The sequence below is a fragment of the Lygodium microphyllum genome, chromosome 19 (assembly GCF_053477565.2).
Source record: "Lygodium microphyllum isolate KBCC chromosome 19, Lygodium_microphyllum_v1.1.10, whole genome shotgun sequence".
In the NCBI taxonomy this organism is placed as follows: Eukaryota; Viridiplantae; Streptophyta; class Polypodiopsida; order Schizaeales; family Lygodiaceae; genus Lygodium; species Lygodium microphyllum.
The window spans coordinates 44,001,328-44,014,491 of record NC_141153.1 but is presented as its reverse complement, the minus strand read 5'-3'; the positions used below and the strand labels follow the sequence as shown (position 1 = coordinate 44,014,491).

The 13,164-nt window shown below is 40.8% G+C and overlaps 1 protein-coding gene across 5 annotated transcripts in view; it reads right to left on the bottom strand.

Moving 5' to 3' along the window:
• Window positions 1-13,164, bottom strand: part of LOC148019801 (uncharacterized) — a 113,437-nt gene that overhangs the window by 32,373 nt on the left and 67,900 nt on the right. For all 5 annotated transcript variants that reach the window (XM_087699974.1, XM_087699978.1, XM_087699975.1 and 2 more), the window contains 3 exons: window positions 5,037-5,132; window positions 4,833-4,934; window positions 4,678-4,746 (listed from right to left, as the gene is read on the bottom strand). In XM_087699974.1, the coding sequence (XP_087556100.1) occupies window positions 4,678-4,746; window positions 4,833-4,934; window positions 5,037-5,132 (267 nt within the window). The remainder of the gene's footprint in view (window positions 1-4,677; window positions 4,747-4,832; window positions 4,935-5,036; window positions 5,133-13,164) is intronic.

Sequence of the window (13,164 nt, the reverse complement as noted above, 5' to 3'; positions counted from 1 at the left end):
AAAATGAGAGCAACTACACCTGATTCTTTAAACGAACTCTTTTTGCATTTGCCAAATGTGTTTTTAGGCTCTTGAAGCAGTTAACAGCAATAGCCACATTTCATTTCTAAACCATAGAGCTTGTTCTTCAAACTAGTAACACAAATTTTACTTGTGCTCCAAATGTAGTTTCCAAAATTTTCTATGCATTATATCCAGAAGTTGCTCCATCCGTATACGATGTACAAGCTCAGGTGTCAAGCTTGTAATCATGATCCCTAGTACTTGATCATCCTTTTTCTTGTTGCCCGAGCATCATGGATTGGGGTTCATATGAATTGAACTTGACCTTAACATTTCATTTTGTGCTTAAGCCATTGAATTATGCTTAAGCCATTGAACTCTTTTCTCTGTGTATGCATGCATACATGTGTGTGTGTGTGTGCGCGCGCGCGCGCACGCGCGCGTGCTTGTAAGAATAAAAGGTTACATGAGCTAGGGTTTAAAAAGTCAATGGGAACAAGCTGACAAGTATAGAGTAATTGGAGGAGATTAACAAATGGCATTTGAATAGGCAAAAACAAGCGTCTGGCACAAAGTTACACTCATCTGTACTATGGACAGGTTTGTAATGTATATAAATATGTATTTAGTAATGTGTGGACTAAGGCTTTGTGGTGTGTATAGACTATGTGAATGTGGGCTTGTGATTTGTGTGTGTGTGTGTGTGTGTGAGTGAAAGAGAATAACTGAGTACATAAACTAGGGCATAAAAGATCAAAGGGAAGGAGACAACAACTATAGCACAATCGGAGGAGATCAACAAATGGTGTTTGAAGAGGCAATAACAAGCATTTGACATAGAGTTATGCTCATATGTAGTATGGATAGGTTTGTAATGTATAGTCCGTATGGTACCATAGCATATAGAAAAATTGTAGCCTCTTTTTCCTTCCCTGCAGTGATGGTTGGGATGCAATTATCACTCTTGACCGTTTAGTGATCAAATTTTGCCCATTTATTCTATTGATTGTTTTACATGTAAGCTCTCTATATGTAAACACCCCGAACAACAAAGTATGCCCAACAATTACAATATTTGTTTGTTTTTAAGACTAAATATTTCAAGAAAATGAAAAAAAATGAATACATAAAAGCTAAATATATCAATTATTCAAAAAATTACAACCATGAGCATTTAAAAGAAACGGAAACAAATTGAGGGTTGAAGATGCTCCCCAAAAGGAACATATTTCTACTCAACCCATGTCCCTAGGAAAAGATCTCAGTCTTCACAATCAACCTGAGAGTAAGGAGAAATATTTCTCACTCCCACAAGATAATGTAAAGATGTATATACACACACACATGACTAATATTGCTTGCTTCTTTGTTCTTGAAATAGAATAAGAGTTCGAGGAGTTACTGAATGAATATATAAGATTGCTATCATGTAAAACAACAACGGAAGAAAAGGGAATATGAAGATATTTGATGATGATGGAGGGGAGAATGATAACGGACATGGATGTGGGGCCAACTTAGGCTATCTTTAACTGTTGTACAATGTAACAATTTACAACCATGAAAATTGATGTAGAATGAGGAAAAACAAGCTATCTTTATATGAGAAATGAGAGAGCTAGTACAAAAAGGAAAAGTAGAGTAGCAAAAATAAGTGTCAAGCCACATGTCATGAGGTGTGACGAGTGGTGGAATACTTGAAAGCTTGTTTGACAAGTGCCAGCATACTTGTCTCTTCTCTATGGCCTTCCTTTTTGGGCTCAATACTATGAAGAATAGAAACAATCCAATTTAGTAAGCACTACCAAAACACAAAAACTTACTATTTTTAGAATGTCATCCCTATTTTTTAGGATGCATATTTAGTTTAATCCAAACCTCCTACAATTTAAGGATCCCTCAATATGGGTGTCATGTGAAAGATCTTTCTAGCACATTACAAATACAGTGTTGGAACCTTCATACGAGTTTTCTATACAAAGATATATATATTTTAAGTTTTTAGCCTACACAAGCACATATTTTATGATCATGCTATCTTATTGATTGTAACTCTCTATTCTAGTAAATCTAGCCCACACTTCAAGGCATTAATTCTTTCTATGTATGAGTTTGACCCTGATATGCTTGAGTTCCGGTCACAGGTTACCAATTGAGTCGTACAAGAGAAAGAGAATACTATCCTTTTTTAAACCAATTATGTAGATCCACCATAACATGTGATCACTCATTAGTGGCCAACTCTAATGCATTTTTCTAGATATCTAGTAATTAATATGAATTCATTTTAACCACCCTTTAATACCAAATCTCAACTTTAAGGAGACCAACATCTCAACAAGTGGTTGTTGACCTTGCAATTATCCCCAAGCCTTTAGTAGTCAGTAACCTCTGAGGTATTGGTTGGCCATCACATCACGTACTATATTAGTCATAACTAGTATCTTTGATTTGTTATCAAAGGCCTTACTTTGCCCTTTATTGACCATTGGTTCACTATGTGCATTGTGGCTTGTTGGTCCCTTCTTACAATATCCTGGAATGGCTTGTCACCATTGTGCTTCCTTTCCCACATCTTAGCATGGTTGATAAGTTCCTTGACACTAGAACAAGGATAGTAATTGGGTGTAATGCAAAGTTAAAATGCAAACCACCTTAGCTCTTAAGAGCTACCGATTTCCTCTAAGCACTCAACCTTCAAGATTAACTCCAAAACATTTTTTACATTTGACAAGTAAACCTAAGAGGAACATCAAGATAACCAGACCCATCATATGTGGTAAATTTAATCTGGTTCTTAGGTTGGAATAGAGACTTAGTCTTCTTATTATTCCTTTGCCCATGTCTAGATCTCAAGGTTAAAGAGAATGCAATCACTTTATAAAAAGAATATGGAAATAAGGTGGAGAACACCGAGGCTTAAGTCAACCATGTGATCTTCCATAAGAAGGGCATGACCCTTCATCAACTTTGTTTGAGCTACACTTACCGGTTCTCCACTACTCTACCCCAATATACTCCAAGTTGCAGCACAGGAAAAAGTATGAATCCTTCTGTCAAAAGCAAGAGAAGGATGAGGGAATTTTCTTCCCTTCACCAATCTATGTAGAGCTTGTTTCTAAGTTTTTATACAGCTTACCACACACGAGAAGTAGAAGAGGGAGGAGAATGTTGATTAGCATAGCCAACCTACTATTTCAAAGCCCCAGGACAAAGAGAAGAGTAAGTCCAGGAGTATTAGGGGGGGACTTTTCCAAGAAAGCAACTGTTGTGAGAAACATGAAAATAAGGAGCTTCATTTGCAAGTACATGATATATGTTTAACATTTTGAAATTCTCTGAAATCCCCATATTTCAGCTTATGAATTTCAAGTACTAGGCCCCAATTTCTGAGCACTCTTCCCAGGCTGGATGGTAAGCCCTAATTTCTGCTGTAAATTAGGGTTTAGTTACAGAAATTCTTCAATTGCACCCTCTTGGGACTGAATTTGGCTGAGATCTCTATAGAATCTGTGAATTGGCTGATAAGATGATTGACAATTGTGCAATGATCTAGAAGGTGAGGCCTCCTTGTGCATCCAGATTAATTGGCTTGATGATGTGAAGTGACTGATTGTGTATCTAGGATGTGAGGATACATTTGCAGAGATAACATAAGAGCATATGAACACAACACAATTAACTTAGAGAAAACGCAAATAATGAAGAGAAAAGAAAAGAATGAATCCTGAAGCCTCAATGAACAAACCAATGCCAGATGTGATATAATGAATGCTCAAGGAGCAGAAGGCTGTTCAATAGCCACTCTCTCATAGAAGTGGGCTGAGGGAGAGTGCCGAAGAGTGTTATTCCAACGAGTGCAGCAAACTACCAAGCTCGACACCGTGTGACGAAGGAAAAGACCAAGCATCTACTGACGCATGAGAGAAGCCAAAACATAGCCATTTCTGGGATGCCAAGGCTGAGAAGATGCTGAAGATGAGCTAAACACAGCAGCAGCACAGACATTTGATGATGGTGATGATGAGGGCAGCAGAAACACTGAGATGGAAGCTCCTGGGCTGTCATGTGCAGGCAGCAAGGGCAGCAGACCTGAAAACACAGGCAGCAGGTGTCCCCCTGGCTGTCATACAGGCTCAGACAGGTGCGGCAGCAGCCACCAGGGTGATGGTGGCAGCTCCTGGACCAAAAACAGGCATGGAGAGGCAAGGTGGCAGCTCCTGGACCAAAAACAGGCATGGACAGGCAAGAAGGCAGATCCTAGCAATGATGAGGATGGTGATGATGACAACAATGGATGGCAGGATGACTGGCAATGATGTTTGGATGACAAGGGCTGAAAGTGGCAATGATCAATGATTCCCTTTTAAAGAACTTTCTGGGTCAGTTGTCCTACCATAATGCTAGATTCTGTATTGAATAAAATAATCCTTTTGGGAATGTGCTAAGAGCCCAAAATGCCAGAAAATTCTTACTAAATAGTGGCAAATTTTAGATAGCTTAACATAGTGTACAGGGAATATGGTGGTCAATGTCTAAAATACACAAACAACCTATGGTAAGAAGACCAAAACAAAGGACCAAAAAGTCAAGCTATGCACCTATTGCAGGCAATACGTTCACATTGATGAGTTTGCTTTTAACATTTCAGTTGATCTCAATGCATTGACAAACCTCAAAGCAGAAAAACGCATGTGAAGCACCCTCAAGGTCCTCGAAGAGTTGTGGATCCATCTTGAAGTACTGTCAATGAATGATTTCTGAGTTAAATAAAATAACAAGAGCTTGAACCCGTTGCAGATAATACCTTGCACTCAGTAAGAACATACTTGTAAAATACTTTGAATTGCACATGCAGAACCAAATGGCTTCATACAAATGTCTCTGAGTGACACTGAAGTCCCGGAATAATTTCCCCTGAGAGAATCAACCTGGCCAATGAGAAAATACCTATTAATACACATCAATTTGATGGGAACTAACAAAACAGCTTCCACAAACTAGCAGCAAAGCAACATGCAGGTCGGCAATACCTTTTTCTGCATCTCAAACATAAGTAAAATATTCTTATCCGTAACAATGCTTGGTGGTTCTTTTTCTCCCACATTTGGAACTGTTGCCAAAATAAGCTGGCATAAAAACACGGCATAAATGAGTCACTTGATTACATCTCCAAATTACATTTCAGGTTAATTGCATAAATAAGGCTGTAAATATGCAGCAAGCATGGTGCCCTCAAATTGAGCTCATCAATGTGTGCTGACTGAATTCCCCTAACAGAAGGTTTGAAAGTCAAGTTTTCAGAGATAACCTTTCAACAGAACTGGCATTACCTATTTAAACATGACATGTCCAAAAATGTGACAAGCTAATAGAATGAAAAAATACAAAGATGCTAAAGGAGATTATGAGAAAAAGTCTAAGAATCCTGTCAAAGAAATTGTTTTTTGTCAACAGTTTAAGACAACAAGACAAAAGTCCTATCTCACATTCCATGCCAATGTATTCAGAGCATAGGCTTGCTTTACACACACTAATTTTTTTAAAGCATTCTAATTTTTTCAAAGTAACGTTGCCAAATCCACATTCAAGTAAAAAGTCCAAAAGTGCATCTTTGAGAAAGGGCAGGGAAAGCATTGCACCTCAAGACAAGCACCAGCAGACATAAATGATCAGAAAACCACGTTCTCTGCATTAGTAATACAAATGCACTGATATACAAGTGCCTGAATATGATAAGATGTCTATTTGAATCAAAAACCAGTCTCTCTCCTAACATGGTCTACTGTCTCTGCCACCTGCTACTCCTGCCTCCTGCCCACTGCCCAGATGTCTTGCATCCCCCGCAACCTGTATCTCTTGCTTGTCTAGCACCTCTCACCCCCTGTTCTCAAGCCTGCCATCCCTGCCTGTAAACCCCCACCACCTGCTTCTTAACTCTCACCACCTACTTGTTAACTACTGCAACCTACCTATAAGCTCCACCCCTGCTCTGAGACCTCTTAACACTAGCTCCCCAAGTGCTTGCCCTTTCTGCCAGCATCACCCACCAGCCTCCTGCCTGCCATCCTCAATGGCTTCCACTCCCCTCACATTAGCAGCCCTCTTCCAAGCAACAGCACCTGTCCTTTCCTCCCAATCCTTCCTTCCCATAGACAATCTCACAAGTTCAGCAAGTCACAAAAACTTAAGAAACACCAGAACCTGTACAGCAGCAAGGAGAAAACTTGATTGGCAAGACAGTAGCCGGCCTTCCATCTTAGGGAACTCCAGCAGTGCTGCCCCCACAGCTTCCAGGGCAGATGCTTTCCCACCAATCAGGTTTGATTGTGATGCAAAGCTGGACATCAGAGACACAGTGTCGAACATGGGAGCATCACCTGTCACTTACTGATTGGTAGGTAATCAACCACCAGTGCACAACTTGAATGACATGATATAGGCAGCTCTACCAAGCACCCTTGCAAGGGTTACAGAAGTAACCCCACTAGTGTAGGGGTATCTTAGGGTCAGCTTTAGCACTCTAGAACAGTCCCAAGCAGTGCTTTGCCACCAGCCCATTGGACATTCAGACTGCACTGCCTTCTTTAATAAGTGGGTCAAGGGCAAGGAATATCCCCCGCTTAGTGATAGTATAATTATCACCAATTCACTTCCCTAACATTGACTCACTACTGTTGAAGATGCAGTAGCCAATCAGTTAGGGCTATGGTCCCTGACAGTGACTTGATTCCCTTCTTTGGGGCATCAAGATCCCCTCTAAAGTCCCTTGCAGCAAATGCAGTCTCTCTTATATATTTTTGCATCCCAATAACTGCACTTAGGGTTTCATAAACATCCATTTGTCAACCCTAAGGTTTATATGAGAAATCCTTGTCATACACTAACAAGACATAATTGATGCGATTAAAAAAATCATTTTTAACATAAACAATGCAATAAAGAAACTATCCATACTCAACATATTTCCAAGTATATTCACTAAATAACCTTCCTCTAGACATGTTCAGGTACTTATATTAAAAACCTCTCCTTGAATGCTTGTATCCTAATTCAACATTAGCTTTGGTTACACAAGGATGCACTCACTTTTAGTTTTCGTTCAACCACCTTCTTCTATAAAAACTAAGTTTAAGTTTGTTAAGTATGCCCAATGTTCTAGTTGTCAGATCACGCAAAAATGTCTTGTACACTAGCTGGAATGTTGTATGGTAGAGAGTATCACTAACTTCTTTTGGGATTTTAGGGAAATCGCAACACTGAAAGAAGCCTTCTTAGATCTACCTTTTGGAACATACACCATATGTGTTCCAATGTTTGGTGTCTTCTATTCAAGAGATGCTTAGCTTTAGATTCAAGCTAAGCAAATCTACCTTGCAAAGGCCTTTCTTCAATGGCTGTCAAATCTTGTTCCATGATTAAATCCTCTAGCAAGCTTAATAATCTTTTGCAAATCACCAAATTGAGTATCACATTCTAATACATGGGCCTAGGATCAACCACAAGTTCAATTAGGGCTGTCCTCTGCACTAAGTTTCACATATGGAGGCAATGGAACCCCAATTGTTTTCCCCCCCTCCATATTGAAACGCTGCAAAACTTTGGAGATATACTCCTACTGAGATAGATAGAGAAAGCCTTTCGATCTATCTCTGAGTATTTGCATGCCAAGAATGTGATTTGCATCACCAAGATCCTTCATGTCAAAGTTGCTATGAAGACTTTGCTTCAATGAATCCAAGGCATGAGTATCCCTGCCAACAATCAACATGTCATCAACATACAAAACCAAGATAATCAGACTGCCATCTGCTGTCTTCTTGGTGTATAAGCAGTGATCCACTTGACTTCTATGAAAGCCTTGGGATTGCATGAATATATCAAACTTATGATACCATTCTCTTGGTGCTTGTTTCAGCCCATACAAACTCCTTTTGAGTTTACATACCATTTTTTCTTTCCCTTGTTCAACAAATCCTTCAGGCTGCTACATATATATGTCTTCATAAATATCACCATGTAAAAACGCAATCTTTACATCCATCTGTATGAGCTCCATATCCTCAACTGCAACCAAGCCCAAAATGGTTCTCAATGTAGTCATCTTGCCTACATGAGAAAAAATCTCATCAAAATCAATTCCATGCTCCTGCTTGTACCCTTTTGCAACCAATCTTGCTTTGTACTTTGGTGAGGAACCCGAAGTGACATTCATCTTGTAAACCCATTTGCATGGAAGGGTTTTCTGCCCTTTAGACAACTGCACCAAGTCCCAAGTGCTATTTTTTTCAAGAGATTTCATCTCTAACAGCATGGCTTTATACCATTTCTTGCTGTCCTGTCTATCCATTGCTTCCTTGAAGCAAGACGGTTCACCACACTCTGTCAACATGACATAATCAGCCACATTAATTGAACCAAGAACAAACTTGTTAGGTTGTCTAGTAGCCCTAGACGATCTCCTAACCCAATGGTCATTGTTTGCTCGCTGTTCCTGCAAATTTCCATATTCAGCATACTGTCCTTGCATTCAGCCTGCAAATCAGCATTAATAGCTTGTTGTCCTGGCTGTTCTTGCCCATGTAATGCCTCATTTTCATGGGCAATAGCTGGCTGATCATTTCCAACATCATTTCCTGCATTTACGGGTTCATTTACAGCAAGTATTTGCTACTGTACAGCGGACACATTTTGTCATCCAAAAGGTATTTTTTCCCGGAATACAATCCTATGGACCTCCTCAGTCTTTTCAAATTGTTTGTGCATGCGATCTTCCCGGAAGATAACATCATTGCTACGTACTACTTTTCTTTTATCGGGATCCCACAATTTATACCCCATTTCACCCTCGTCACCATATCCTAGGAAAATGCATTTGCAGGACTTTGGCTCAAGTTTGCTGCATTTTTCTTTATGAATGTGCACAAAAGCCTCGCAGCCAAACACTTTCAAATGAGCATATGAAGGTGGCTTGCCTGACCGCGCTTCTTGGGAAACTCTCCCCCCCCCCCAAAGACCTGTTTGGTGACCGATTAATCAAGTGAACGGCTGTCATAACAGCCTCTACCCAAAAACCATGGGGTAATGCAGCATGAGATAGCATCGTACGGACCTTACCTTGTATGGTCCGATTCATACGCTCTGCAGCTCCATTTTGGGACAATTAGCTCCCTCTTTATCCCTTTGCTGTCACAAAATGCCTAAAAGACCTTGGACACATACTCCCCACCATTGTCAAAGCGAAGACACTTAAGTGTCTTATCTGTCTAATTTTCAGCCAATGCCAAGAATTTTTTAAACTTATCAAGCACTTCATCCTTGCTACGAATAGAGTAAACCCATACTTTCTGTGTAGCATCGTCGACAAAGGTGACAAAATATTTCTTTCCCCCTAAAGATAATCCTAGCATTTGACATACATCCGAATGTACTAACTCTAGAGGAGAAGATTTCAAAGAAAGAGACTTTTTATATGACGTCTATGCATATTTGCCATAAGTGCAATGATCACAATGCTCAAAATCAACATAACAAAGACAAGGCAAGTCACCCAAACGAGAAAGCACTTGCATTCCTGTTTGACTCATGTGTCCCAACCGGCCATGCCACAAAGAAACGCTTGGCTGCTCAGTCACGGCAACAACATGGTCACGCACACTAGATACATGAAGTGGATACAAAGTATCACTCTTGCAACCTCTGGCAATAACCCTAGATCCCTTACAGATCTTCCATTTTCCATCACCAAAGGTGGTATAAAAACCATCATCATCTAGCTGCCCTATGCTAATCAAGCTCTTCTTGAGCTGAGGTACATGCCGTACATGCTGAAGTATAAAGACAGACCCATGCTGAAACTGTAACTGCACACTGCCAATACCTGTAATCTCATATGCATAGTTGTCCCCAAGAGGAACAACACCATGTCGACCTCCTGTATAGGCGGAAAACCACTCACGATGAGGGGTGATATGAAAGGAAGCACCTGAATCAAGAATCTAGGTATACATGTCATCATTTGTATCTGTAAGTAAAGCATGTGCACGAAAGTGTGAAGAGACAAAGAGTACGTCACTCCCATTGTCACTGTCATGAGTGACCACGTTCACCTCTTCAATTTTTACACTGCTTTTCTTAGGCTGACTATCTTTCTTCTTTTCCTTGCTATCATCTGTCTTCTTGCCTTTTCCTTTCTCTTTCTTCCATTTGTAGCAGTCATGTTTAAAGTGACCCTTCTTGCCACAATAATGCCATTCAACATCTTTGTCACGTGATTTACTGCATCCCTTGCCATCATATTTGCCCTTTTGTTGTGATCTGCCCCTAGTATGCAAAGCACTGGAAGACTTACTGGATGCATTGTCCTGCTAATTCATCTCTTCCATAAGTAGAGCACTCTCTACATCAACATACAAAAGGATCACATTAGAATTGCTCATAGCAGTCCTGAATGTATCCCAACTCTCTGGTAGAGTGCAAAGCAAAAAAGTAGCCTTAAATTCCTCATCAATCATGAACTTCAAGGCAACCAGCTGGCTGAAAATCGAGTTAAACTCACTCAAGTGAGTAGACATTGCTGTACCTTCTTTCATACGCAAATCCATAAGCTTTTTCAGCCAATACACTTTGCTTACAGCACTCTTCTGTGCATACAATTCTTCCAGTCTAGTCCATATAGCATATGCAAAATCCAAACCTTCAATGTTGAAGAGCAAGGCATTAGAAATCGATAGCTCTATGGTTGAGCGTGCAAGCTCATTCAACTCATCCCAATCGTCCTGATCCATGTCTGCAAGCTTTGCCCTTTGGTTTTGATCGGCTTTGCCTACTTCTTTTGTAACAGGATATTGTAGAACTGTTTTTGCCACACTACAAAATAATGTGCGCCTTCAAGCTTCTTTATGTACATCAGATTACTGCTGTCATTGCCGCTAGCCATGATTTTCGGCCCAAATGTGACCAAAAATCCAGCAAATGCAGGCCCAAACTGTCACCCAAGTGACCAAGGTACAAACAAGTACCAATCAGCAATAAATGACCACGCAAAAGTACAGATTTCAGATCTGTAATTAAATTTTCAGAAGCACCAAAACCAAGTGCTACAGCATTATCGAACTGATTACAGCTGTTCCAAGGGCATGTGCATCACATTACATGAGAAATCCCAAAATTTCAGCTGTAATTTCTGTTGTACATGTACCCACGGGCATAAAATTTGACACGAACGGTCAAAAGCCCCAAAATTTTGTGCTCAAAGCATCAAACACACATCTGCATTTCCTCTGTCATGCATAGGACAGTCCAATTTTGCCAAAATAAAGCAATTTCAGCAAAACCCCCAAATTTTACCAAGTGTTGATGTCCAAATAACGCGGAATTCAAACTGCATGTACATAAAATGAACAAATGCTGCACAAATTTTGCCCAAACTGCAAAAGCCCCAAATTGCACAGGGTCCAATGTGCCTCAATGTCGAGAAATTGGGTTAATTTCAGCCCAATTTGTGCATGTACATTCAAAGCCCAAATGTCGGGGACAAAATGTCACAAATTCCTACAATTTCTGAGACAGACATCCTTGTTGCATCTTGTTCGCACCAAATCTGGACAAATCCCCAAATTTTCCAAGTTCTGCGTGTATCAATTTCAGTGAAATTGAAAGAATTTCACTAAAATGTGAAAAGCCCCAAAATTCCCGGGAAAATGTGCACCGACTTTGCAATTTCTGAGTCAGATTGTCCAATTCTGCGTTGAGATCCCCAAATTCGGGAAAAGCCCCAAATTTCTGGGCCAATTTTGCATAGATCTGAGACTTTGTGCTTGCATGCACGAAACCCCCGTCAAGAAAGAGATAGAATCTGAATTTTTCTTTGAAAAAAAAAAAAGGGAAAATTTTGGAACGTGACGGGGGGTCCCTTGAACTTCTGCCCCGTTCGTGTGACGGGATGACCTGTCGCCTGTTGCGTTACGCCTGCTGTCACCCGTCGCATTACGCCTACAGTCGCCGTGGTCCACACTAGACCCCCAACCAGCTGCAGAGCCCGTCACCTGTCACGCAGCTCGGCTCGGCCCCCGACTAGCTGCAGACCACGCCGCCTGCTACTGCCCGTTCTGTCCGACTATTGCCTACCAGCAACCCGCCAGCGACTCCTGCTTGCACCTGACTGCCTCTTGCCGGCTCTGATACCAGTTTGTAGGGGCTGATTGAGCACGATGATCGAGGCAGACTGTCCTACGCACAGTGAGAGACAGAGAGAGAGCGAGAGCGAGCACAGTAGAGAGTGAGCACATTTTTAGGTACAATGACGAGTGTGTACCATTAGGTTTTGAGATAGATATATATGTGTAAGTACAAATGCTAAGGGTGCATTCACACATGAGCACATTTAAAGGCACGAGGCCTTTATTCCCAACAAGTTCTTTAGCAACCACTCTTACCGGTTTTTGAAGGATTTAGTCATAGAGATTGCTGAGTCAATGCCTTAGTTGTTGAAGCAAAAGGTATAAGAATACTTGCATACACAAGGACCAGACTATCTGCAAGCTCTCGACTCCCAAAGAACATCTCAAAGGAACAAGCTTAGGCCATGTTAGATGATACATGAAACCATCAAAGAGAGTGCCATAAGTAAAGATGGTAGGCAAGTAGAAAGCAACAAGCACGAATTACCTTAGACTGCTAGAAGGAGCCTTGGCAGGCAACAAAGAATGTCAATGCACAACACTCATTCAAACTAGGCTACTTGTGCATATACCGCATGAACACACATACTACAAGACCCTCTTTCAGATGCAACAATGATTAAGGATCCCCAATATATGCAAATATGAGAATCTACAAGCTATTGGGGATCCCACACTTGCACAAAGAAACTAGTTGCAAAGATAAAAACATTACTCCAGTTTATCCAAAATAGAAGGGGGACAATGTCTAGTGTCACAACCTTTCAATACCCAACTACCTAAGGCTCCAAAACTCCATACTAGGATCAACACCTATGCCAGGCAACCCTTTTATGGAAACCCAAAGCGAAGAAGAAAATGCACCAAACACGTCTAGCCTTGGTGCCTAGCAAGCTTGCGAAGTCAAAGCTTCCCAAACCACCTAGGATTGATGCCCTTAGTGCGAGAACACCAACAACACACAAAGCACAAGGATCAG